This window comes from Fringilla coelebs (assembly GCF_963513975.1).
Source record: "Fringilla coelebs genome assembly, chromosome: 8".
Taxonomy (NCBI): Eukaryota; Metazoa; Chordata; class Aves; order Passeriformes; family Fringillidae; genus Fringilla; species Fringilla coelebs.
The window spans coordinates 32,440,201-32,466,051 of record NC_140066.1 but is presented as its reverse complement, the minus strand read 5'-3'; the positions used below and the strand labels follow the sequence as shown (position 1 = coordinate 32,466,051).

The 25,851-nt window shown below is 44.6% G+C and overlaps 1 protein-coding gene across 2 annotated transcripts in view; it reads left to right on the top strand.

Annotated features, from left to right (window-relative positions):
• Nucleotides 1-210: 210 nt before the first annotated feature.
• FGFR2 (fibroblast growth factor receptor 2) overlaps nt 211-25,851 on the top strand; it is a 78,282-nt gene continuing 52,641 nt past the window's right edge. Inside the window, exons 1-4 of one of the 2 annotated variants that reach the window (XM_084209903.1) lie at nt 211-590; nt 4,755-5,011; nt 19,957-20,223; nt 20,941-21,015. In XM_084209903.1, coding sequence (XP_084066029.1) covers nt 4,837-5,011; nt 19,957-20,223; nt 20,941-21,015 — 517 coding nt within the window. In that variant the 5' untranslated portion in view covers nt 211-590; nt 4,755-4,836. The remainder of the gene's footprint in view (nt 591-4,754; nt 5,012-19,956; nt 20,224-20,940; nt 21,016-25,851) is intronic. The other variant, XM_084209904.1, reaches the window with a different exon arrangement.

Here is a 25,851-nt window from a genome sequence, read left to right as displayed (position 1 = left end):
ACCTCCGAGGGCCGGGCGGGGGAAGGGGCTCGGCGGCGATTGGCAGAGCCCGGCAGCGCCGTCCAGGAAACGGCTCGGGTTGCAGCGGGGGGAGTGACCGGGGGAGGAGGAAGGAGCTGGAGGAGTGCGCCGAGAGGGGGAAAGGGGGGAGAGAAAACCCACCTCCCACCCGAGGGGGCTGTCGGCGTGACAAAGCTGCGGCGGCTCGGGGCGGGCGGCTGGATGGAGCGGAGCGGGACCCGCGGCGCGCTGCTCGGCGATGCCCGCGCGGGGGAGGAGGCAGCTGGCGCCGGGCACGGCGGGCTCGCCCCTCTGAGTCGGTAGCCGCTGCGGCCGAGCCAGGGCACGGCACGGGACGGGGCGCCGGGCCGGCTCCTGCCTCGCCTCGCCGCCCTCCTGCCTGCCCCGGGCGCGTCCCGCGGGGGATGCGCGGCGCTGCGCCGCTGCGGGCTCGCCAGCCGGGGCCGCCCGCGCAGTGACCGCGGCCGCAGTGACGGGAGTTTCGCCCCGTCCCGGGAGCCGCCGCTCGGCACCGCGCCCCAGCCCGGGAGCCGCCGCGGAGCGGAGCCCGCCCGGCGCTCTCGCCGCAGGTAAAGGCAGCGGGCGGGCCGGGGAAGGGGCGGCCCCGGGGCTGGGCTGGGGGTCCCGCCGCGCTCTCGGCGCCGTGTGCGCGCTCCAGCGCTCCGCGGGGCTCGGGGATCCCCCGGTGCGGGGCTCGGGCGGGACGTGCCCGTGCGGGGCTCCTTTCTCCCCGGTGGAGCTGCGGGTCGGATTGTGGTCACTCGGTCGCCGCTGCGGTGCGGGGGGAAGCCCGAGCATCAGCGCTGTTCCCCTGCCTTCCCCGCATCCCCGCGGGTGTCTCTGGGGACGGTTCCAGCGGTGACAGCAGGACAGGCAGCACGGGCTGAGGACGGGAGTCTCGGCCCCGGAGGAGCAGCCCCGCCTCGGTACCGACCCCGGCTCGGATCCCGGTGCTGCACCGCCGTGCTGCGGGAGCGGGGCCGCGGGGCACAACCGCCCCGTCTGAGATAAGGGGGGAGAGAAATCGTCAATGAAATATATATTTAAATGCAAAACGGCCCCTTCTAACTGGGACCCATTATGCGTTTGGTGTGAAACGCTATCAACATTTAAAACTTTATTGTCTCCTTTGTACCAAATCCCTGTAAATCTTCCACTAGCCTTTTCTCATTTTCATCTGAAAAGCCTGTTTGGGCTGAATAGACAGCAATCAGCAGCCTCTGGACTTCTCCCGCTCTCTGGAATGTCAATTAAAATGCAGATTTTTTTCGCCCCCCTCCCCGATCTCTTGGTGGCAAAAGACTTGAGAAAAACAGGATAGTCCTGGAAAGCAAATGAAAGAAGTTTAAACAATGCAAAAGTACTGAAGCTGCCAGCCGGTTCCCATTAGTCCTTCAGAATTAATGTTTAATAGCTGTGATGCTCAGATTTGCTTGGAGATTGAACTCTGCTGAAGAGTCTTGTTAGATATATATGTGTATATATATTTTTATTGACGGTTGTATATTTCTGCATTTTCTGTCCATACACAATTCCTCTGTCAGTGGAATTGTGTTTATAAAGCTGTTAACTTCAAAGCTTCATCTACCTGGATTTTTCCGACGAAGCTACTGAGCTTTTAGAGCACTTGAGGTTTCTTTGTGGAGGGAAGATCCATATTTCACTCAGATTTTGCTATTCCCCGCCTAATTGAGAAAGATGCTGAAAAGTTATACACTGAACAATGTATTGATTTGGTTAACATACTCTACAAATCGTACTGTCCCTGGGGAGTGATAAACATCTTATAAACAACAATGCAAGTAGATTAAAAAGAACACTGAGCATTGAATTTAATTAATGCCACTGCTGAACAAGTACTACTTGTTTGTGTGTGCGAGTGTGTTTAAACTGAAGTACAGCTTGGAGGAATTTGGTTGGGCTCCCAAACCAGTCTGCTTTCCCATGCTTGTCAGTTTGGCAAAGAAAATTTGGGCAGGTATGTGACGAGGTGAAAATTGACTTGATGAGCGAGTGGCAAGGAGAGCCATCAATCATTGGGGGCTGACAACTCCTCCCCAAAGTGTAGGCTGAGAAGAGAGACAGAGTTCCCTTTCAAGGGGAAAAATAAACACTACGTGTGGCTTTCACTGAGTCTGAGACTCCAGGAGGGATTATGGTATTGTAGTCAGGAAGCCAGAATTGTGGAGGCCAAAAAGCATGCTGGGGCTGTGTTCCAAACATTGAGATAGAGGTACATAATTATCCAGCACAGGAGGTCTTTCCAGGGACTCGTCCCCCAGCAACTGTGGCAATTAAACTATGAAAAGAATTTGGTTTCGTTTCATCTTCGCTGGACTCCACTTCTTTTGGGAGAGGGCAACCCTTGAAGCCTGTTTGCTGTCCTGGTGGTGGAGTGCTTTGGCTCCATGGATGGGTGCAGAGCTCTGATTTGTGCGTTGTTGCGCCTTCACAAGCCAGGATTTTGGGTTTACTGCTGCCCTGTGGGTGAAGAATAAGAATCTCTTCTTTCTGCCGGCAGATGTTGAGGTGCAGGAGGCAACAAAAATGTTCAGGTGAGGAGACGCGTGGCCAGGTAGCCTTATGCTGCACTTCAGGATTTAGGATGAGGATAAGAACCACAAATGTGCTTTCAGTGGGGTTTAGTGTAGTCTGAAAATCTGAAACTGCAGGAATGTCAGCGGAATTAATGCTCTTGGAGTCTGAAACACATGCTGGCGTTCTGGTATGTTTTCTTTCTGCAAAACCATGATGGGATTTTGCATTTATCAACATAGACTTTAATCGGAGTCTACAGGATGATTTATGGAAATTAAATCAGCATTACACCCAGGCTGTTAATTAGGGGTTTCTACTCACTTTACAGCTGGATAAACTGAGCTGCGGGGCTGTGGCTGCCAAGAGAGCGAGGTGGGCAGTGGACCTGGGTGGTGGCATCCAGGGGGGTTTGCTCCACACACAAAGAGGTCCCAAAGACAGAGCTCTCTTCAGCTCTACACCTGCTCTGTGCTTATTTATAGAAGGGCTGGGCAAGCTCTTGGCAAATGTTTGTGCAGTGGTCTGGTGGTGTTTTCACTGGAAATTTAATGGTAGTTGCTAGCTTGTGGTCTGGGGTGCTGGAGCCAGGCTGAAATCTTTACAGGAGGGACAGGGCTTTGAGGTGATACCAATGGAGTTGGAAAAAGCTTGCCCTGAAGTAGCAGGGATTCACCTTGTATTGTTTTCCTCAACTGACTTATTTATGCCATCCAAAACCTGCTTCTACTGACTCCAGAAGTTACTGTGTATAGTACCCAAGATAAAAGATACCTCAACAGCATTTGTGAACTTTGTGGCAGCTAGCACAAGGCTAATAAAAATCAGAATCAACTTTTTAAATGGTTGGCTTTATAAAGGGAGAATCTGTGTCCCTGTTTCAGCTTGCTGAGGTACCACACCAAATCCCAATGACAAGGAGTTTGGAGAACGTTTACTTTATCTCCGTATTCCCTTACCTTTTTTTGTGTTTTTTTTTTAATTTTCAAGTGTTGAGGGCAGAAGGGAAAAAGAGGTTTTGTGTTATTTTTTCCCCTTCCAGACAAGCACTCTCCAAATTTCAGTTGAGTTTCATCACATTTAAGATGAATCATTGACCAGATTAGAACAATTGCTGCAGTTACTTGTTTTATCCATTTACTGAGGTTTTACTTTTATTTCTGAAGCGGAAAATCAGGTCTAATTTTCTGCTTGAGCTGTTAAATCACCCTGTGAGGAGGATGCTCTTCTGACCCTCACCTGGCATCTGTGTGGAGGCAACAGGGTCCCCTGAAGGGAGTGCCAGTTCCTTTGCTGCCACTTCTCTGTCAGCCTATGGCTGGATTGCCACTTAACTCCATCCATTTAAATTCGTTTAATTGTGAATAAGATAGACTTTTTTTCCCCCCCATCTCTGAAAAATATATCTCAATAAGCATCATTGAGAGACTGAGCAAAGAAAGTTTTGTGCACATAGTTTGGCATGTATGGATGGAAAGTGGTGCTGGGCAGGTCTCCTGTGAAACAGCAATCTATACCATGTTTTATCCAGATTTTAATTAATGCAGTGGAGCAAACCAATATCACTGCAAAGACTTGAGCCTTTCACCTGACCACGACTCAGGGGCTTCCAAAAGACACGAAACTGAGTCAGAAGAAGGTACATCCATGGGGAGCTGGAAGTCCTGAGTTGAAATAGTCTTACAGATTTTTCCAAGTCTAAGCAGTATATTTTTTCAACTGTTTTTCTTGTGGAAAATTACTGAATTCCTGCAAATTCGTCTGGCTGCAGAACTGCCTAGGTGAAGGAATGAAAAACAAGGCAAACTTACATAAACCTTCAAACAATAACAAGAATATAATTTGTATAATTGTGGTAATTTTGTAGCATTACAGGTTATGTGCCTGCACATGTGTGTGCCTCTCATTTTTGAAAACCTGTATGTTTTTCTGTCAGTAAAATAGCTCTCAATATGTGCTGAGAAGTGATTTTGTGAAAACAAGGAGGACTTGGTTACGCCTCAGGTGATGATGGAAACTGCTAACAGAAGATGAAAAGTCACTCACTTTTCACATATTCTTGAAGCTGGAAAACTATTTTTCCCATCCTCATGCTCCCCTCCCTCTCACCTCAGCTCTGTTTGAGGCTTTATGAAGGTTTTTGGTTTGTGTTTGGAGATGTTTTTGCTGACAGTGTTCAATCTCTCTCCTCCCCGCAGCAGCAGCCGTCGTTCCAAGGGAGGAGGCAGTACCCTGGCCGAAGGCACAGCTTTCTCTCCATGCTTCTCTAGAGGTGCTCAGATGGGATTAAAGTCCACATGGAGATATGGAAATGGACCAGGAATTTACTCTAAAAAGATGGTCAGCTGGGATTCGGGTTGCCTTATCTGCCTGGTGGTGGTCACCATGGCTGGACTTTCCCTGGCTCGACCTTCGTTTAATTTAGTTGTTGAAGACACCACGGTGGAACCAGAAGGTAAATCACTCTCAAATACTTAATTCCTTAAAAGAAGTTAATTTTAAATGCTTAGACATCTGAAATAGAAGTCAAGATCTTTCCATGTGCTCTGGTAAATCTAAGGCAAGTAACAGAGCAGCCCTGGAGAGTTACGGTTTCTGACTTTCCCTGCTCTCGCCCGGGCTGTGTTTGTACAAGCGTGCGTTTGTTTATTCTTGTGCAAGCCAGTGGTGTCAGTGATTTCACTTGGGACTGTCATCACGTTGTATAATCAAAGTGCACAGATGAAAGTTTTCAGGAATGGGTCTTTAAGGAAACCAGTCCGTGGCACTTTTGTGTGTTGCTGTCTCAAGGAACGAAGCGGATGAGTGGCTGCTGCTCTTTAGGATTGTCTTAACCTGAGGAGCCCAGAGAAAAATGAATCTCAGTAGTTTTCATTTGTTAATGTTTAGTTTTGCCAGGCACTCTGCAAAGATGGTATTGCAGCTTTGTTGGTGTTTGTACTTGGGACAAACTTCCCTGCTGTTGTTAATATCCAGGCACCATTGGTGGTGCAGTGTCTGGATCACAAGTTCTGAAGGTGTGAATGCTGAGATCTCAATAGAAGGGCTGGAGTTTGTTGCTGTGAGAGCAAAGGCCAATCTAGACCCTCGTGCTGAAAGAGATGTTTTGATAAAATCTCCTATTTTAAGCCTGCCCTTGTTGGTATGTTCTTCTAGGTTTGCCTGTTCCTCAAGCTTTGCAAAGTGCTTTTCTTCTCTGGAGAGCTCAGGAGGGGCTGTTTTTTTATTGTTGTGGGCTGATTGCATTGAAGAATGGTTTTACTGTGTTGTGCTGGATCATTCCTGCTCTTTGAGCATCTGGGGGAGGAAGTGAGGCTTCTTTCATAAGGTTGTATCTGTCTTTTGGAGGAGTGATCACAGTTCCAATAACTCAGCTGTCAAGCTGATCTAATAGTCCACAGAGCATTTCTGACCTGGCAAGCTTGCTGCAGAGAGTTTGGCCTTTATACATTCTACTACTCATGTCCATGGACACAGCTTCGTTTTTATTTAATAATTCTTCATGCAAAACCTATTTGTTTCTATCCACTGCCTCTAAAAATAGACGTCAGCAGCTAACACATTTTTAGAATCCACTCCAAGTACATTTTTATTGATGGCAGGGGATGAGCTATTTAGAGATGATGAGCCCTCTTCCCTAGCAAACATTCCTGAAAAAAATTCTCAAAGAATAGCAATATTGTCATCTGTCAGCCACAGAGATTGTTGATAGCAAGAATGCTTGTTTTTTTTTTTACTTTTGAAGGTAACCTGAGATTAAAAAAAAAAAAGCGCCCAACTCTTGTTGCCACTTACTGTATGATTTGTTAATTGAACATCTGGTGCCTTTTTGGCTTTTCAGGAGAATGACAAAATCATGAATAATTCTGGTTTTAGATTTGTAGTGAGGTCCACTAATTTTTAGGGTTAAGTCAGAAATAAGGTAATTGAAGACTGGTGAAGTGTTTTACAGGAAGAAGAGTAATATTTTTTGAATGATGACTGATAATTTTGCAACTTTTCAGGGAAAGAATAGCTTTTATTATTTTGGAAAGCACAGTTTGAGAATATGTGTCTCTTACACACTGAATACGTTGGGGGTGGAATCTGGGTTTTATCAAAGAGTAAATTGTTACAAAAGATTTAAAACTTCTTTCCTGGGCAGGAATGTTACTGATGTGAAACAATTTTAGCTGTGAGAACCCAAATCATTACCAGAAACAAGAAAAAAAAAATCAGAAAACGCTTCTAAGTTAATAGCATAATAAGAGCTTTTATGCTGCAGAATACAGGGAATTGTGTGGGATTTATATCTGAGATTTGGGAAATAAAACCTCCTTTATGTATTTTATTAAACCCTTTGATAAGAAACAACAAACCAAAACACAACCAAGTTTTTACACAATCACCTTCTCTGGGTTCTGCCACTGCCACCCACGAGCTCTCCAAGTCCAAACCAAAAAAAACCCTTCAAAAGATCTCTTCAAAGACCGAGCAGACTTCTTTTTTAATTTAGTAAATGCCAAAATGTTTTGGACGCAGCTAATTTGGGGGGTCAGGTGCTCTAATAATGTAAATTTTCAGTGGGGGTGCTGACTGCAGTCATTAGAGCTATGACATTTCATGCCAGCTGAGGAGGTCGGCAGGGCCATGACCTTTGGTGACATTTGCTGATCTGCTCCTGAGTCTTCCTTCATGGGCATGCCCTGAATTGTCTTCATTGATTTATTTATTTTAAATACAAGGTGCTTGGATTGTTATTGTTTATTGTCTTAGTGACTCAGACTATTGGAAAAGCTGTACACAACATTAACAGGAATTGAGATTTCGTCCTTTGGGTGTAACAGAGTAAAATACCTTCTCTCAGCTATGAGTAACTTCAGGGGCATTTGAAATAATTTTCTTCAGGGTGTCTGGCTATGTATAAAAAATACTAAAGTATGTGCTTTAGTTCAAGCAGTATTTATCTAGCAGGGTAATCAGCTGATGGATATGTGCAAGATGTCATGCAGTAAGGGGGTGCTGTGCTTTTTGGCTCTTCTCAGTCAGTCTTGAATAAATAAATATCCCTCTGTGACCATTGGGTGTTACTCTGCTCCGTATGAAAATGTTTACACTGAAAATGGCATCTTGATCCATTGTGAGTGGTAATGTTGGTGCTGATGTTGTGGGATCCTGAGTGTGGTGGGTCACAGCTGTGGTGCTTTATTCCCAAGCAGGGATGGCAAAACCTGGGGCTGTTGAGCTGTGTGAGCAGAAACAGGACCTGTAGGACTTCTGTGGGGACGGCCAGCTCTCAGATTATATCTCACATCGAGTGTTTACGTACATGTTTTTTGTCCTAGGGGAGCAGAGAGACTTTTTCAGCTTTTAAATATTTAGAAACAAGCCTCCCCCAGTGTGTACAAAGACACCATTCTCTCAGCCTGTGTGTGCCCAGGCCTTTGATGATAGCCAGCGTTTCACAAGGGCTCTGACCGCACACATGGGTTGAAGGCTTACTTTGTGAACTGAATAATTAGTTTAGACATATATTTGATAAATAGTGAGCTCTCCCTTGACCTCCCCTTGCCCAGGCTGTGTGTTATCATCCTGCTGGGGAGCTAATTTGGTCTCTTACCCTCATGCAATGCCTTGACACCGTCCTTGGAGCACCCACTCGGAGCCCCCGCCCGGTGTGGTGACAACGCGTTTCAATTCTTTTAATTTAGGTCAAATTTCAAAGGATTAATTTAAGCTTTCCACAAGGGACAGCCTATTTCTGTGTCCTGTGGAAAACACAGTAGTTCAGAATGGTCCTAAATTTGGGAGGTTCCCAGGAGCAGCAGGGAAGGGGAGAGATCCCCTTTAAGAGGTGATGTGTGCTTATGGTGGAAGTGAATATAGAGTTTTTCTATGGGATTTAATCAGTCATAGCCACTTGCTGACACTAAACAACATCCAAAAATAAGTATGTTCAGCACAGCACCTTCCTTTCTGCAAAAAATGTTGAGTCATATGAGCAGTGTACCTTCATTTTTGTCAAAATGTTGGCAGTGCTTGGAGATTGACGTCACCTGTGGTCACAGTGGTCAGCGCTGTCCGCTTGGAGATCCTTCTTTAGCTGCTGTGACCTGCCTGGGTCAGGGTGGGGGATTTTGTGAGGTGCTCCAGTGTGTGGAGGAGGGATGCTGAGGTGGTGGGATGTCCCCTGTCCCACTCCCCTTTCTGGGGTGTCCCCATGGGTCGTCTCCAGCCAGTGCCACCGTGCTGAGAGGTCACAGGGCTGGGGGGACCCTGCACATCCATCATTTTCCTGGGACAGAGGTGGTGGAGAAGCACCAGAATGCTGCTTCTAGTTTGGTAGGAAAAAAATAAAGCAAATGGTTCACCCAGGGTTCTCTTTTGGCTGTTTTATTTTGGCTTTTTCTTTTTTAAACGAGAACAGTGGCTTTGATATCTGTGAGTTAAATTAAGAATTCAAACTGATTAGTTAAATCAGAGTCGGTTTTATCTTTTTAATTTCTTTTCCTTTTAATTTTATTTCATGGAAGGGCAATTATTAAAGCCCATTATGGAGGAATGTGACATCCCCACAGCTTCGGGTGAGGGCTGGCTGCCCTTTCAGGGATCTGGTTCAGTAAGTTATTTGGCCCAGTACAGGATTTGCTAGCTGAGATTCTGGGGAATTGTACAAGCAGCCAGATTAAATCAGTCTTAATGTGTCCATTCTGTGTTTAAAATCTGCAGCCCTTTAGCAGGGACATGGTCTTGAGCTTCAAACTAATTGGATATGGTTAGGGTTGTTATTTACAGTCGGTGTTGATGAGACACTGGGAGTTGGTAGTCTCTCAGTGTGGCTACTATTTTGCAAAGCAGCAGAAATAATTGCATGTTTTAGGCTTATCTGCCATACAGCTGAAGCTTTTTGAAGGAGTATAACAGTTATTAACTTTTGGGAATTTGATTCCTTTAGTGAGGGTTTGTTTTTTTGGGGTTTTTTTTTTGAGCCAGAAGATTTTCAAAGATGCTGAGTTGTGAGGTTTTTTTATCTTTTTATTATTTTATTTTTTTTAAACCACTTGTATAGATAAAACCCCAAACCAGTGGCCTAGTCCAATGAATGCATATTTTCCTAATATTAAAATAGTTCTTCCTTGGCAGGGAAATAGCAACAAATTTCAGGCCATAGCAACTTTTTTACAGGCAAGCTTGAAACCTCTGAAAGCAGAATTTACAATGAAAATGCTGACATCTCCAGTTATGCAAGGTTGTGTATGCATGAGAAGATGGACTATTGTGGTGTTTTAATAATAACCATAGCGTAGCCCTTAATGAGCTTATTTCTATATCCAGCTTCACAAGAAATGATCTCTAAATGGCTTTAAACAAAAACATTCAGAGATTAGTGTTTTCTTAAAGTGAGTATTTAGTTTTGGATCGGATTGGAATGCTAGAAAAATACTAAACTATGTCTTTTTCTGTCATTTATAAAGAAAAATTCCTTATTGGAAGTGTCAGATTTGCAAGTGTTTAACATTTTGAGACTCTTCAAAATTGAAGCTTTAGAGTGGAAGAGACTTTCTTCGAAGCAGTGCTCCTGAGCAGCTTAAATCTTGTGTTTTTAAAAGAACCATCACCCACTTCGGCAAGTTATATCTTGTCTGTGTGCAGTAGCACACCTGGTTTGGCTAGAGGAGAAAATTTATTTCAATGTAGTTAAAGAAGTGCAAAATTCAGGCTGAAAAGGGACCACGAATCCCAGCTGGACAAGCGGGAGCATCTTCTGCAGAGGACGCTGATTTGTGTTGGTGGTGGGAAACGGGGCAGGATTTGGTTTGGCACGGAGCCTTCCAGTGTAAAACCATCCTCTGAGCAATTTGGGGACGGATTTGGAACAGAGACCTTTGAGCTGAGGTTCAGCACATTGCAGGGTGTGTTTGCAGTGGGTTTTTTTGGGAGATTTGGCACAGCATGCTCCCCAAATCACAGACGCCGTCTTGCAGTACCAGGGACTAAACTGACTTTTAAGCTGATTGAAAGAGAAGTTGGAGGAACTGAGCAACTTTGGAGTGACTTTGTAAGAGTTAGATCTTAAATAAGGACCAGATTTGCAGGAGTTCAGCAGCCAACAGCTCCTGTTATAATTACGAAACGTGCACTGGGAGTGCCAGAGCTGTTCTGGAAGTTTGGCCCTTCGGGTTTCAGTCGGGGCTGGGAGCGTCAGCAGAACTGCCTTGGCATTTGCTCCTTGGGGACTGTGCTTCCCAACCAGGACAGTTGCAAAACAAGAGATTCTGTAAGAGGAGTGGATTTTTTTTTTAATGTGGATTTTTTTTTTTAAACTTTCAAAACCACCTTATAATTCATAAACCGATTATGTATGTCTCCAGATTGTCCTTTCCCGTCTCTTAATAATCACTGGTGGTTTCTTTGGTGGTTTTTTTTCCCAAAGAACCCTTTTTTAATGGTTTTGTTTTTCCTGGACTTCTGAATATCAGAGCACCTGATACTGGGATGTGTCTTGTGGGCTTCATTTTCTGCTGGTTCAGGTTTTTGTGCCTCTTGTCACCACATAAATGCAATTATCCATATCAAAGAAAGGGACAGAAAGCTGAATTCTACAGTGCTGCTTTGTTCACTTGCTGTGCTATTATTATTTTAATTGTATTTTTAAAGTGACTGTAAGTGAAAGCATTTGGTGAACCCCAGTGAAGCTGAGGAGTTGAGACCTGACCTACTTTCATTCCCCTCCTCACACGTTGCAGGTTTTGTGTAATTATTGCTTTTCCTCCCCCACAAAAGAACTGGCTCATCAGTTTTGGGACATTGACCCTGTCAAGCAAAGCCACAAGAACTGGGAAGAGGGGAAAATCCCTTTGTGCCAAAGAAATGGCTTGCATTTGTGAGGGTTTACTGGAAAGGGAAATGTGTTGGAGGACGGGAAGGGAGAAAAATGAGCATGAGAGGCTGGTTGAGGACAAGAAAATCATAGTTTGGTTGTATTTGAGATTTTTTTCCCCTCTTAGCTGTTCTATTTTGAATTGAATTTTGTTACATGGAAGGAAAAGGTTGGAGAAGAGTTTTGTGACACCTCAGGTTTCTCCCATGGGACTTGTGTCTGGTTCTGAGTGGGGTTGGAGTGGAATGCTGTGGCTGGGGATGCCTTGGTGGGCTGCACCCACCAGAACAATGCTGGAGGAGGTTCCATTGTGGTTGGACAGCCAGAAATTGATCAGAATGCCACGCAACAACTTAGTTTTTAAACTGTAATAAAAAGTTGTGGGGTAGAAAAAGTCATGCTACGCTTCCTTCAGGATGGGCTGTGTGGAGAGGTGAGCTGCTGGCAGGACCTGCTGCTGGGAAGGAGCAGAACCTGCTCTGGGAGACTGGCTTTGCAAGTTTGGAAAGCGCCCTGCTCAGTGGCTCAGTGTTGCAATATTTAATTTGTTTCAAGGAAAGTAATATGACATCGAATCCTGAATGCCACCCGACCGTTCTTGAAAATAATTTTAAACACCCAGTTCAAAATTTGAGTGCTTCTTGAGCATGGTTCTGTTAAACATTGTTTATTTATGAAAATGAGTGCTGTTGAGATAGTACAGTATTTATATACAGTACCCAGATTTCCCTGATATGTTTACTCAGCAGGGTAGCACAGGTATTTCAGCTGTGCAGCCTTAACATGGAGACTCTCTAACAAATCTGCAGTGAACCACAGCTCAGTAATAGCTCTTCTGGCAATTCAGGAGGTTTGAGCACTCTTCCATTAGTGTGGCAAAGTGCCCAGGAGCCACTGGTACCATCAGGAGTGATGGAGGTGTCTGGAATTTCAGGTGAAGCATTGTGTGAGAGCTTGTGTGCCGCCTGGAAGGGCAGGTAGCCAGCCTGGCTTTTCACTTCTGGGCTTGTGCTGCTCTTTCTTTGTCCCCACTGGAGGCTGTCCTCTGTGTGGAGCTGGAATTAAACCAGCTATGATGCCTCTTGCCTAAATATTGCTCTGGGTTGAAAGGGAGCCTGGTATGCCTTGAGGCTTTGAAGTGTTTGGAGAATATCCCATGGTTTATACCCGTGTGTGTTGTGGATGGGACTCACAAAAATGCTGAGAGGATGTTTTGGGGATATTGTTTCCAGTGCCTATTTTCAAATCCTGCTTTAGGAAGTGGGGGGAGATGAATTTCAGGGGAACAGGCAAGATGAGACTTCCAGACGAGCTGCTAAAATTAAGAGGATTTGTATAGTCAAGTAAAAATGGGACCGTGTACAAAAGAAACAACTGCTGACTTGCTTGTAGGGAATCTGAATAGATGTTCTCTGCATCCAGAACTAACACTGCAGCATTGAATTGTGCAATTTTTAACCTCCCAGTTGTAATTTATTTCTTTTGCACATTGAGCAGTAATAGTCTTGAGCATGGACTTTGGCAAACCTGGAAGAAAAAGGTTCTGTTTTTATGTTTGGATCTATGCTATGATTTGTTCAGATTTTATGTTGCTCTTGAAATGCAAATAAAGAACCCAAAAAAGAGCTACAGATTGGAATAGAAGGAAGAAAATACTAAGCCCAAGAAAAACCTTTTGCAACCAAATATACGTGCTCGTACGCTTTCCCAAGGCTGTATATCTTATTATGGAGCCTTTCCCAAGCAGACTTTAAGGCTGGGTTGAACAACAGGAGCTGGTTTAATTGCTCTGCCACTTGGTTACGTGCAGAGCTCAGTCAGGGAGATTTGAAGTTCTGCTCTTGCTGAAAGAAGAAACAATTAGAAAATGCTCCTCGTTTCAAATTCTGCTTTTTTAGAAAGAGAAGGTTAATTTTTTTTTTCAGCTTTTCATTTGAGGTTCTGGAAAAACGTGATTCATTTCCCCTTTGTATTGTATAATAGATTACATGAGAAGACTCTTCTGTAATGAGTTTGAAGAGCAGTTAATTATTTTTGAGATTGTGTTACATGTGTCTTAGGTTTGTTGTACTCCTCAGTTCACTTAGCAGAGAGACTCCCACTCTGTTACTTTAGACAGATGGTGAAGTTTATGACTTGAAAAGAATTGGTCAAGATTTAGTGCCTGGAACCAAGCATTCACATCCCAAAGATGGCCTTTAGTTTCTCATCAAACTGATGAAATTATAGAAGGCAGCACAGTAATTTTAGGGGGTTTGATGTGGCTTCTCAGGTTTGGGAGCGCTCTTTCCCTCCGTGCTTGCCAAGTCTTTGCAGAAGCCATCCTGGTGCTTTCCTGTTTCTTGCCCTATCTGGAGACCAGTCCTATGGTGCTGCCTATAGAGAACTCTTCACCCTGCACGGAGCAGGCCGTGCGGAATGGGGACAAACAGGAAGAAGCGGTGGGGCAGTTCCCAGCAGCAGGAGGTGGCCTCGCTGGTCTCTCTGCTGTTTACTTTGAACTTGGCATGCTCTGAGTCTTCCCTGGCCTGGCTTCCAGCAGCACAGAGCACAGGGCCAAGCCCAGGAGCATGTGATACTTGGCGTTTTTGGCGCAGGTTGCGCGGTTGTGCAGCCGTAACTCAACAACCACGTCTATAAAGACAGGTAGGAGCAAGCAGGCTACAAGTTGTAGGAATTTTTCATCTCTGCACGAAGCCTAGACAAGTATAATTTCTTTCTCTTTGGAAATGAATCTTTCCTTAACCACGGGGTGAGTGAGACACATCCACCCAACTGCTTGGCTTGGTCAAAGCCCTGATGAAACTTTTCACGTCCCTCGCCTTGTGTCAGCCAACATCCTCGTGAGGTTTGGTCCCACTGCCCTCCTCTGCTGGGTGTGATGGGGCCTGGGTGGCTGTAGCCAGGGCCAAATGCTGCTTGGGGACTGTTACCTGCTGCCAAGGAGTATGACTCAAGACAGATGGGATGTAATCCCATGGGGATAATTTTTGGGTGCCTATGCAGAGGTTTTTTTTCTCATCCAAGGAGTCCGCAAATGGCAAAACGCTTTGTTGCTCACCAGAATTTTTTATTTTTCTAAGCCTTCAAAGCTTAGGAAAACAAGATATAGTGCAGTGTAATATTTTCCCTTACCCATGATGACATTGGCAAGTTATTGCAATTGGAGGAGATTCACTTTTATTTTTTAGATGGTTTTAGTATATGTAGCACTCAGTAGGAGTTGACATGGTCCAGGTCAGTGTGGCTGGAAGCTCAACACTTGCTGGAGCACCAGCCACGTATGATGTGGCAACTTTATTTTATAAATGTTCATTTCCAGGGCAAGAGATTATTCCTGTTCCTTATGTAATATTTTTTGGTATTGTTTAATCTCTTTACCCATCAGATGATTATGTCCTTATTCTATAAGGATAACAATACTGATGAACATGCCAGGAAAAAGTTATTTTGGAGAATCTGGCCTTTTGTTTTGTGAAAGTCTGTCAAATAGAGCAGCCCAGGAGTTTCTGTTAAAGGAACAAGTAAAGGTTTAGAACCTGCTACATATTTATGTTTGTAACTATCATGGATAGCTCTTTTAAGTTTTGTGTTTGAAGCTTTTTTACAAGGCCCAGATCTTTTTCTTCAGATTTGAGCAGCTAATGGTTTTATGCATTAGATGGGGGGAAATGATTCGTGCTCTTTAGAGTCTTGTTCAGGGACAAGGGATTTAAAAAATAATAAACTGTTAGTGTTTTAAAATTATGGGAGGAACTGTAGCAATTTGGAAAGGAAAGTGTTTTATCAGAACAGAGACTTCCTGATGGTGCCTGGCAGAGGCAGAGCTGGCAGCTGGCTGATAGTAACAGTACAAATGGGACAGCAGGAATCCAGTGGCTTTGGAGCAGCTGATGGATGAATTGCAAACACTGTTTTGTGCCCCTTTGTCTAAGGAGCCTTTGTTTTGCTGTTGGCTAATGGGAGATAGTCACCATGGCCAGGAATGACTCTCTGCATTCTTAAATCGGTGGCCGAGTCTTTTGCAGGCTGATTTTATCATCCATTGTCAGAAGAGGGCATGGAGATCCCCTTGATATTGGTCTGCCAGCTTAAATTAAGGGAGAGTCACATCACCTTGTCCCCGGGAGGTGGGAGGGAAGGCTGCACACCTGACTGGTGGTACCTGTGCTGCCTCCTGCAGAGAGCCTAAAGCCTTGTGCTTGACTTGTGAAGTCATGAGACCTATTTGACATCCCCATTCCATGTTGTTCATCCAGTGAGGTCTTGCTGGACTTCCCTCAATGACAGGAGAACCATGAGGAGGGGCAGGAGAAGCAGCAGCAGTGGTGGTGCTGGTGGTTGGCAGCCTGGTGTTCCCTGTGGGGACATTCAATTATGCAATGAACCTCTTGGATTCTTGACAGGTCAGGTCTGTTGACCCTTCTGGGCACACTGTGGTGAGTGTTTAGTAATTTACTAAAGCCTTTTGAAGTGAAAGTGGCTTGATGGGGTCTGAGGCTTTTGTGTTCTGGAGAGTTGTGTGAGAATCTTTGCTGGGGTTAGCTATTAGCTGATCGTTTCATTATTTGGCTCTGTAACTAAGTAACTAAATGACTTGAGACTTAAGATAAGCAGTTCTTTGTTAACATTTTATTAAATGGAGACTAATAATAATGATAATAATAATTTAAAACCTAAGGAAGTATAAACTCTCAGTGACCAAATTTGGAACAGAAACGTGATTTGGAATACAATTGCATATCTTAATAATCTGAAATAGAGCAGTCAGAGTGTCCCCAGTCCTCTATTGCGGTCATGGCTTTTATACAAACAGTCTTTACTCCACTTGATGGCTGGATGGCATAAACCATGCTGTGAGGCTGTATGAGCAGGCAGAGAAAAAGTTCACAGCTGTTTATTTAACAGCAGCTTGGTTTTACATGGCAGTATTGTTCAACAGCTCCACCTATAAAGTTTAAATACATTGTGTGCACCACTGTTGCAAATAAGGATGTGGCTGAGAGCAGAAAATAGCAGAAGCAGTGTCCCCTGTCCTGCAGTGTTTAAGAACACTCAGAGTCATTTCTGCATGTGCCTTTGTTGCTTGTTTGGTGTTCTGAGGGGTGACAGACAGGTGTAATTCATGTCAGGTAGTGCACCTCTGCAGGAGGAGCCAATGCCACGGTTACAGGATTTGCAGGATTTGCTTCAAAAGGAATCCTGTGCCTCCTTAGATGGTTTGGACCTCCCTGCAATGAGCTGGGACATCTTTAGCCAGAGCAGTCTGCTCAGAGCCCTGTCCAGCCTGGCTTTAAATGTTTCCAGGGATGGAGCATCCACAGCCTCTCTGGGCCACTTGTGCCAGTGCCACCCTCATTGTAGAAACTTCTTTATATCTAACCTGACAAACTCAGCAAAAGGCTGGTTCACAGGCCTCTGGTGATGGCTGAGGGTCCAGTTCCAAGGCAGTGCTTCTAAGAGGGCTGGAGGAGCTGGATGTGATGGCAGGTCATCAAGCCTTGCCTGTGGAACAGGGACAGAATCCTGCTGTCAGCCACAGGGAAGCCACTGGTTCGATGGTACAGCGTGGACATGAGCTCAAAATTTGTCCCTAAATTTCAGAGCAGTGCAAAAATCCTTGTGTGGTATCCCAGGGAGAGTTAACTTTGCAACATAGGTTGTTTATGTGCTGCTGGGAATTTCTGAACTGTTTGAACTGGTTGATTTTCACAGTGAAGCTTTTGGGTGGATTCATGCCTCAGAATCCCACCTGTTCTCTGTTTGCTTTTGGGCACCATTTCAAACCCACACTGGAAAAAAGTTTATAGGCAAACATTATAAAAAGTGACAGTCTTAAGTGCTGCTACATTCTAGTTTGGCAACACAAAGGCTTACCTGAAATAACTCACAATTTCCAAACATGACTTCATTATATCATGACAACACTTTGCTGCATCTTCCCTGATACTCTAAAGAGAAAGAAAAGGAGGAGGATAATGTATACCAAATGCTAATGCCTGTTTGAAACTTCTTTTTCTTTAGTGTACCAGTGATCTTCTTTGTAAAAGGAATTTTTTAAAAATTGTAATTTTGAAATAAATTACTGTTCTCAAGTTTGGATTTGGATTTGTGTTGAAAGACAGTGCAAATTTGGAGTTAGTGGTTTAAAAAGAGATGAAATCAGGGTTATGATGTTAAAAAATTATTTTCATTTAAATTTCCTTTTAATTGTGTGTGGGCTCATCCTGTGAGTTACCTGGCACTGTTCAGCAGAAGGCTCTAATGCACTTAAAGGAGGTTTGAGGTATCATCACCCAAGGTAGCTTTTAGAGAAGTTTAACAGACATTTTTAGACTCCAGTACATTGCTGGCACAGTGTAAACTCTGTAAAAGAAATTCTTTGCAGGTAGAGCATTACAAAGAGTTCTTACTAGCTTCAAAGTAAATTAGGTAACTGGCATCAGGTACCTTTTTTATTTGACAATAAAATCCAATTAAAAAAAATTTCTCAAATAGATTCAAACACACTCATTACTGGGATGAACTATATGTAGAAAGGAGTCCATGCTCCTTCTGGAAATTCAATTTCTAAGAGCATAATGTAGCACTCAGTGAAACACCTGCATTGCAGACCTGTGGGTTCGTGACTGTATCAGCAAGACTGAATTAGTTTATAAGAGGTATAAATCTGGACTGGAGCCTGTCCTAGACTCTTGAGATGGAACTCTGCATGCTAGGAAGTTTAGAGACCTTGTTATAAAATCTAAATCCAAGAAGTTTACAGTCTCTGTAACTGGTTGTGTTGGGATGGGTTTCATGTGCCACCTTGGTGTGATGTGTGTGTCAAATCTGCTCTTTGAGAAAACCGATTTGTTTGCCCTAATGAAAAAGGCAGGAGAAGCTTTGATAGGGCAGATTCCTGTAATGACAGGATTGCAGCAGGATGAGTGGGAGAGAAACTGGGTCTCCAAGTCCATCAGTAGAACCTGATAACCTAAATGCATGAGTCCCCCACTGTGCTGGACCATGACCATCCTTCTGGTGCTCATGGAATCATATTTTGAGTTGGAAGGGACCCATGGGGACCATCAAGTCCAACTCTCTGTTCCTTTCAGGGCTGCACAAACCTCAGCTACTGACACAACTTCAGGATTTCCAGACTTCCATCTTCAGGCCTGCTAGGACGTGGGGCTTGTTTCAGGCTTGCCTGCTGAAAGTGCAATACAAAAAAATGACAACCCAAGGAGGAGGAACACTGGTTTCAGGGTTTTGGCATTCTTAGAAGGAAGTGTGGACATCAAAGAGTCACCTTTCAGTGCTCCCCCAGAGTCCCAAGCAGACAGAGAGGTGTTTTATTTATTCCTAGGCACACAGTTTGTGCCTGTGCAGGGCAGGACGTGTCCGGGGTGCGCGGGGAGCAGCTGTCTGTGTGCTCTAACCCTCCCCATGAGCAAACAGAAGATGCCTCTGTGCTTCTTTCCTTCATTTACCATTCCTGCCACCCTTGGTGAAGCTCTTGGGAGAGGGATAGTGTGGTGGCAGTTCCAGAAGCAGTGCCTCTCTGTGGGACAGCCTGAGCTCATCGTAGGTGTGCCGAGCCTTCCCACTGCACTGCGGAGACAGTCTGGAGTGCCCGGGGCTGCTGGTTCTTTCCCCCTGCTGAGAGCTGGCCCTGCAAGGGGGGGTGAAGCTCTAGTAACTATAGGCAGATGTAGTTTTCCAAGGATGTTTTTTTGGAAAAAGACTGTGGTTTGACATTCTTGTTACCAAAGGGAGCAGACGGATGAGCCATTGCGTTCGGAACTTCTGCGCGTACTTCGACTTTGAAAGCTTTGCTTGTGCTCCTGGGTTTCTGCTGTATTCACTTGGGAGAGGTTGTGAAATAAGTAATGAAGCAAAAAAGAATTTAAAGGGAAAAGTTACTGCCATGGAGAGAAGTGCTGGTAGTGCAGAAGGCAAACGTGGAGACTTAGTGATGGGCACAGGGAGAAACATAAAAGGCATCATATGTACTGTGTACAGGAACCCATGTTTATTAGCTCAGTAAGTGAAGGGGCTTTTGGGCATCCTTTTCTTTCAAAACAGCACTTCCCAGGTTTTAAAAATCAAAAAGCAACCTAAAATAAAAAAGATAATTATTCATTTGAATTGTGGACCCAAATGCTAAGACAGAAAATGGTATTTGCCTTTTGAACCCCTCCTGCTCCTACAAGTCCTTTGAAGCCTCCAGGTTCTGCAAACGTCATTGTCCCTTGCTCTCTGTGACTGATGAGAGGAGTAATGTGTTGGTGTGGCACTGAGGACAAGGGACATGCCAAGACACTGATCAAAAGTGCCTGAGCTTTACTCATGGTGAACTTCTTGAAAATAACTTCCTGAAAATAACATCATTTTAATAGCACAGAGCACTGGGCTAATCTGGATGAAACTTTTTTTTTTTTAATTTAACGTAACTTGATTTCCGTGGATGAAAAGGGCCTTCACTGACCTGTGTTGGAAATTCTCTCCTTTCCCTTCTCTTTCTTCTATTTTTTCCTCCTTTCCTTCCACCTTCGCAGAGCCGCCAACCAAATACCAAATCTCTCAGCCAGATGTTTACTCAGCACTTCCAGGAGAGACGCTTGAGTTGCGCTGTCAATTGAGAGACGCCGTCATGATCAGTTGGACTAAGGATGGGCTCCCTTTGGGGCCTGACAATAGGACAGTGATTATTGGGGAGTACTTACAAATTAAGGATGCCACAGCCAGAGATTCGGGCCTCTATGCTTGCACTGCTGTTAGGACCCTAGACAGTGATACTCTGTACTTCATTGTAAATGTTACAGGTGAGTGAGTCCAACGCAGGTTTTTGCATGCAGAAGCTGTAAGATGTGATGTTAAGACAAATAATGACCTAACATGAAACAGTCCACTAGGGCACAGTGAGTTGAGTTCTGTAGCTGTAAATTTTATCCCCAAAATTTAAATTGTATCCCCAAATTTTTGGGGATTTTTCTCCTTCTGACCCTGAAATGGGCTCAGTTTGTATCTACTCCTTTTTGGCCCATGGGCTCTACATTGATTACCACTGCTGTAGAGCTCTTTGTTTTATGCCACTCTGACAGGATTAAATCAGACAGAGTTGCTGTGATGATGATAAAACCAGTAGAATGAATACAGATTTCCCCCCCCTGCATCAGAAGAGGAAAATGTGTGTTCTGCATCCTTCAAGTTTAGAGATAAGTTGTTCTGGAGATACTCAGTTCTGTTCAACTGCCTTTCTGTAACAGAAGTTAAATTATTAGCAGAAAGAGATTTTTGCAATTAGCAAACTCCCTTGGGAAACTCTGTAGCACTTCAGGACTATTAGCTAGTTTTGTTACAATTTTACATGGAAATAGCACATTTTATGGCTGGATTTTCTTTTTCTCTAGCTTCTGCACAGCTAACAGAAACACTTGTTCTTCTTAATATGCAGTCTAAGATGTAGCTTATCAATTTGTTTTTCTGTAAAATAAAAAATAAATAGCTGGTTTAAAGACTTGGTTGTTTTTAATGTGCAGATGCTCTTTCCTCTGGGGATGATGAAGATGACAATGATGGGTCCGAGGACTTTGTGAATGACAGCAACCAGATGAGTAAGTAACAGCAAACTGCCAGAAGTCACTAGCAAGATCCACGTGGAAAATTATGTCCCATCTCTTGCACTCCTGTCTTCAGAGCTTTTTGATTGTTAACTGCATGTACTGTCAAATCTTTGTCCTCCTCTGTTTTCTGTTTCATGTAGCTCATAACTTGGAAAAGAAAAATAAAAATAAACTAATATTCTTTTGAACGTGCTTTTCTGGTCTGTACTTTCTTTTTTTCCCTTCTTCCTGGCATTTCTGCAGTTTCCTTTCTTTCTGAATCGAAGTTTGGTCTTTGTCTGGTTTAGACTCTGACAGATGAACTAACTTTTCCTGAACCTGAGCAGAAATTCAACAGAAGAAACAAAGATCCAGCTCATTTTGTTAAAAGGTGGTATGAAAACTTAAAAAAAAAATTAAGTTGTGATGAGGAAAATCCTTCAATCCCTAATCTCAGCAGAAATCTCGTCAAGGAGAATGAATTTGGAGACAATGAGGTTCTTTTGTCTGCAAAGGACCTTAAGGTTTGTTGCAAAGAAGGCGATTCAGTGCTAAACCCACATTTCATGTTACTTACGTGCGATGAAAATGGGCTAAAAGATTCTTAGACCTATCTGAATGTGTTAAACTTGGTCCCCTTTAGAGAATTCATAAAGCTATTAATAAGCTCTAAATAGAGCACTCTCTAAGAGGGAAAAAAAAAAGGTATGTAAAATTCATATTGGTTCCTGATGCCACTGTGCAGTGTTGCAAAACCCCCTCGGTGACTGGTGGTTTGCTGTCACTGGTGCCTGGTAAAGTCACTAACAGAGAGAGCACAGAAATCCCTTGGGGGAGATGTCAGTGAGCAGCACCCACAGTGGGCAGGGAGTGTATTTGCTGCTCATCCTGGCCAGGAGCTGGCAGCTGCACCTGCAGCTTGGAGCACTTGTTCAGGTGAGAAAGCACCAGCCTGATTTTGGCCAGCCCATTCAGTGCCTTTTGTGTGCGGCTGCCCCCGGCCTGAAGCTGTGAAACTTTAGATGCTATTTAAAGTGATATAAGTTCCTAGCTGCCTGTTTGGCCTCTGCCATCTGTTAGTGTGATTAACCCCGGGCTGATGCACAGGTGCCTCTGGAAGGGGCTGAGATCAGGCAGCTGGAGGCTGCCCTGACAGAGGAATGCCGTGGCCAAGAGAATGGGAGAGCTTGGAAAAGGGATGCTGCTTTTAGAAGAGGTTGTCCAGGCAAAACCCACCAATCCAGGCAGTGTTAGCTCAGCCCTGAAACGGAGCCGTGGTTAGAAATTCCTGTTAGGAAGCATTTCCGATGTTTGCTGCTCCTTAAAGCTTTACTGCTGTTGGTCAGAAAAGGGCTTGTGATATTGTCGGTGACAATTGTGCTTCTGATCTGCAGTGGTGGCTTTGGTGATCCATTGTGAGCATAAATGGCTTTTGGGAGGAGTGAAGGACCTGCTTTCGAGGCAGCTGTGCTCTGTACTGGCCTCAGAAGGATTCCTGCCCTTCCAGCCACAGGGAGCAGTGCCCAGCGGTTGCGCTAATGATGTTCTTGTAAAACGAGCTATCATTTTAAGCTACTGTTAATCAATCTTGATTGGGGAGCTGGTGAAAGGCCCATGACAGTGTCCATCTGCTGGGACAGGGCTGTGTGCTGCAGCAGGGGCCAGCACGCTTTCCCTGCTCTGAGTGAAAGATTCCTCTCAGGCGGGAACGTTCAACCATCGCGGATGGCGGGGAAAGCGCAGCCGTGGAGATGGAAGGGAGGAAACTGCAACAGACAGATTTGGGCCTGAGCAGAGCATTGCACAAGCAGCTCCTTGTTGGATTGCTCTTTAAAAGGTGCCCACTGTCTGCTGAGGAAGCAGCACAGCCTCCCAGGCTCTGAGCTGAAAGCAGGAGGATGGCTGAATGGTCGCGGCGCCGTGTCCCTCCAAGCGTTCTGTGAAAAGTTGCATCAGAGTGACTGCCTTGGATTAATACAGGGCTGCTGAAGGAGGGTTGTGAGTTGGCAAGTTATATGTGAAAGTCAGGGGTGGCACTTGGTGTGGTGTGCCTTGTAAGCCTTCTTTTCCTCTTCCAAATTTCCTATCCCATCCAAGAGGCCACATGTAATTGAAGGTACTGTGTTGGAAGGCAGATGGAGGAGTGAACCAGGAGCTGTCTTCCCTGGGTGTGCTGTGGGGCAGGCAGTGCACACAATGGCCAAATGCCCTTTACTTCCCTGCCTGTGGGATGTTGAGCCTGGCAAAGTCCACGACCTCACAATAGTCCCTGGTTGCTGCTCTTCTACAGAAGTCTCTTAAGTGTTTCCTCAGTCATGGTTTGAGCTTTGCAGATCTCAAATGATTTAACTGATAATTTACATACAAATTATAGCTGTGATCATTAAGGATAAGCAATGGAAATTGGCCTGGTTATGTCTTTACTGATGGAAACAAAAGGCCATAGTCTTCAAAGGTTGTTGCTTTTTGATGAAACAATTCTGATAAAGTCCAGCTGTCTTGGCATGTTAATTATGATGAGATGAGGCAGGAAATGGCTGTAGTGCCTTCAACAGGAAGCTGAACCTTGGCATTCTCATTCCTGCATACTTAAAACTAAAACAAACCTTTTAGAGCTGTTTTATTTACACTGCTAAGTATTCTTTTAAGCTGTTATATTTTCATTGCCTCTGTTACAAATAGACATTTCAGAGGCCAAGGTTTCCGAATGCAGGTGGAGAGGCTGTTGAGGAAATCTAGTGTACTTTTCAAGGCTGCCCAGAAAATACAATTGCTCTTGAAGTCAGTGGAGGCTGTAGGTGTAGATGTGAGGAGCAGCTCCTCCTTGGGAGAGGAGGGCTCTGGTGTGTACCCACATGCATTTGACCACTGGCCCTGCGTGTATTTTTCAGTAAGAGGCACACAGAGCAGATTTCACTCTGTGTTTGCTGTCCCTTCAGCTTGACAGATACTTTAACTGTCTGAAAAAACTGTGGTAGATTTGTTCCAGACTGCATCCTGAATAGCTTTTTATTACTTCCAGCTTTTGTTGAAGGGATTAGTGCTCATGGGGAAGGTGCAGGATTGGTTCCACTGCAAAACAGTCCCCTTTCTCCACAAAATGGCTTTGTTGGCAACTTGAGTTTTCCCCTTTGTTACCCTAAAGATGGGCCTTAGCTTGGTTCTTGGAGGGTCATCTCCAAGGACTTTCTTTTACAAGCTTAAGTGCTGATCATCATTCTGGCAGCAGTGGAAAAGACACTTACTGCCTTGTCCTTGTTGTGATTTTGAGAGGCAGCCCTAATTTGAAGGATTTCTATAATCCTGATCTGATGCTGCAAGGCAGCAGCTGTCGTGGTGGTTGCAATCAAGTCCACCAACCAATTTATTCTGTAGACCTCTGGGTAGCCCTGAAGATGCTGCTGCTCTGCCTTGAATTCTGGTCAGGCAACTGGAGGCTTTATGACTTTTTTTTTTCTTATCTCCCTTTAAACAATTTCTTCTGGGCCAAGCCATGGTAAATTGGCACCAAGAACAAAAACTACCTAAATGTAATCCACATGCTGTTCCTTTCATGCCTTGAAGAGTTTCAGAAAGGATGAAACAAGGTTCAAATTCATCAAATCCTGTAGAGTGGAAACCCACTCAGGGGAGCAGCAAAAATTGAATGTTGCCTAGAAGTGTTTTTTAATTAAAGGTCAAATACAATAGTGCTGAAAACCTTGGAGGGGTTTGATGTGGTCACTTATGGCGCTCTATTGCCTGCTTGAGGTGCTTGTCAGGCAGGCTTGGAGTTGACTGCTTTTGTGTTTCTTTGTATTAGATAAGTCCAAATAAAAACTGAAGAGTCCTGAAGTGAAGTGGTCCCCTGGGCTTTCTAATTTCAATTTCACATGCAGATTTGGCTGATTAGATGTAATGTCTGTGCAGTGTGGGTCAGCAGGATATTTTCTTCATTAATGAGAGCTCTACGAGCACTCAGGAATTCCCACCCATTCCCCTGCTGCTCCTGTGGAGTCTGCCCTGTGGTTACTGTGAACTTTTAGCAGTGGTGCCACCGTGTTCACCTGTCCTGGTGGCAGTGATGGGATGTGATGGACGTGGCCCATGAGAGCAGGCAGCACCTGCTGGTGTCTGCTCATTAACTGTGTTCATTATTAGTTTTAGTGAAGCTCGGTGTTTTTCCTCTCAAGACAAATAGAAGCACTAAAAGGTGTTTTAGGTTATGATGATTTAATCTGTAAGGAAGAATGTTGTGTGTTAATCAGATCAATCAATGGATGAAAGCACGATTTGAGGGCGAGTGTGACGGTTTGTGGATGTTGCTGCCTTTTCCTCTTTTCCTTGAACATGCTGAGGAGCTGCCAAATGTAGGATGTCTTGAAGCATTTTCAGATGGTGCTTTCCATATGTGATGTCTGCACGTTTTTTCTCCAAGCTGACCTGTAATTTAGGAGCATTGCAGGTTATGCTGAGGGTTGTGTGAGGGAAAGCTTTCCAAACAGACCTTTCTCCCATTCTGGGGTGTTTCCTTTCCCCTCCTGTGGGACAAAATGGAGCTGCTTCTCTTCAATCCTGCCTGGCCTCATTTCTGCACCATCTCTGTCAGAGATTTCCCTCTGTTCATTTCTTGTATCAGAGCATTTCCAGCAGCAGGTTGTTGGTGGAGAGGATAGTTATTTTCAAGAAAACCAGAGGATGGGCTGGACCGTAACAGTGTGAACCTGGCTGTGTGAAGCAGCTTTGTTTGGGGAGCTGCTGGTGGCTGCATCCTGACTGATGGGAGCTTCCCAGAGCTTGGTCCTTCCAGCTTTGCCATGGGTGAGCTGTGGAGCTCGTGGCTCAGAGGCTGTGCTGGCCAGTGGCTGC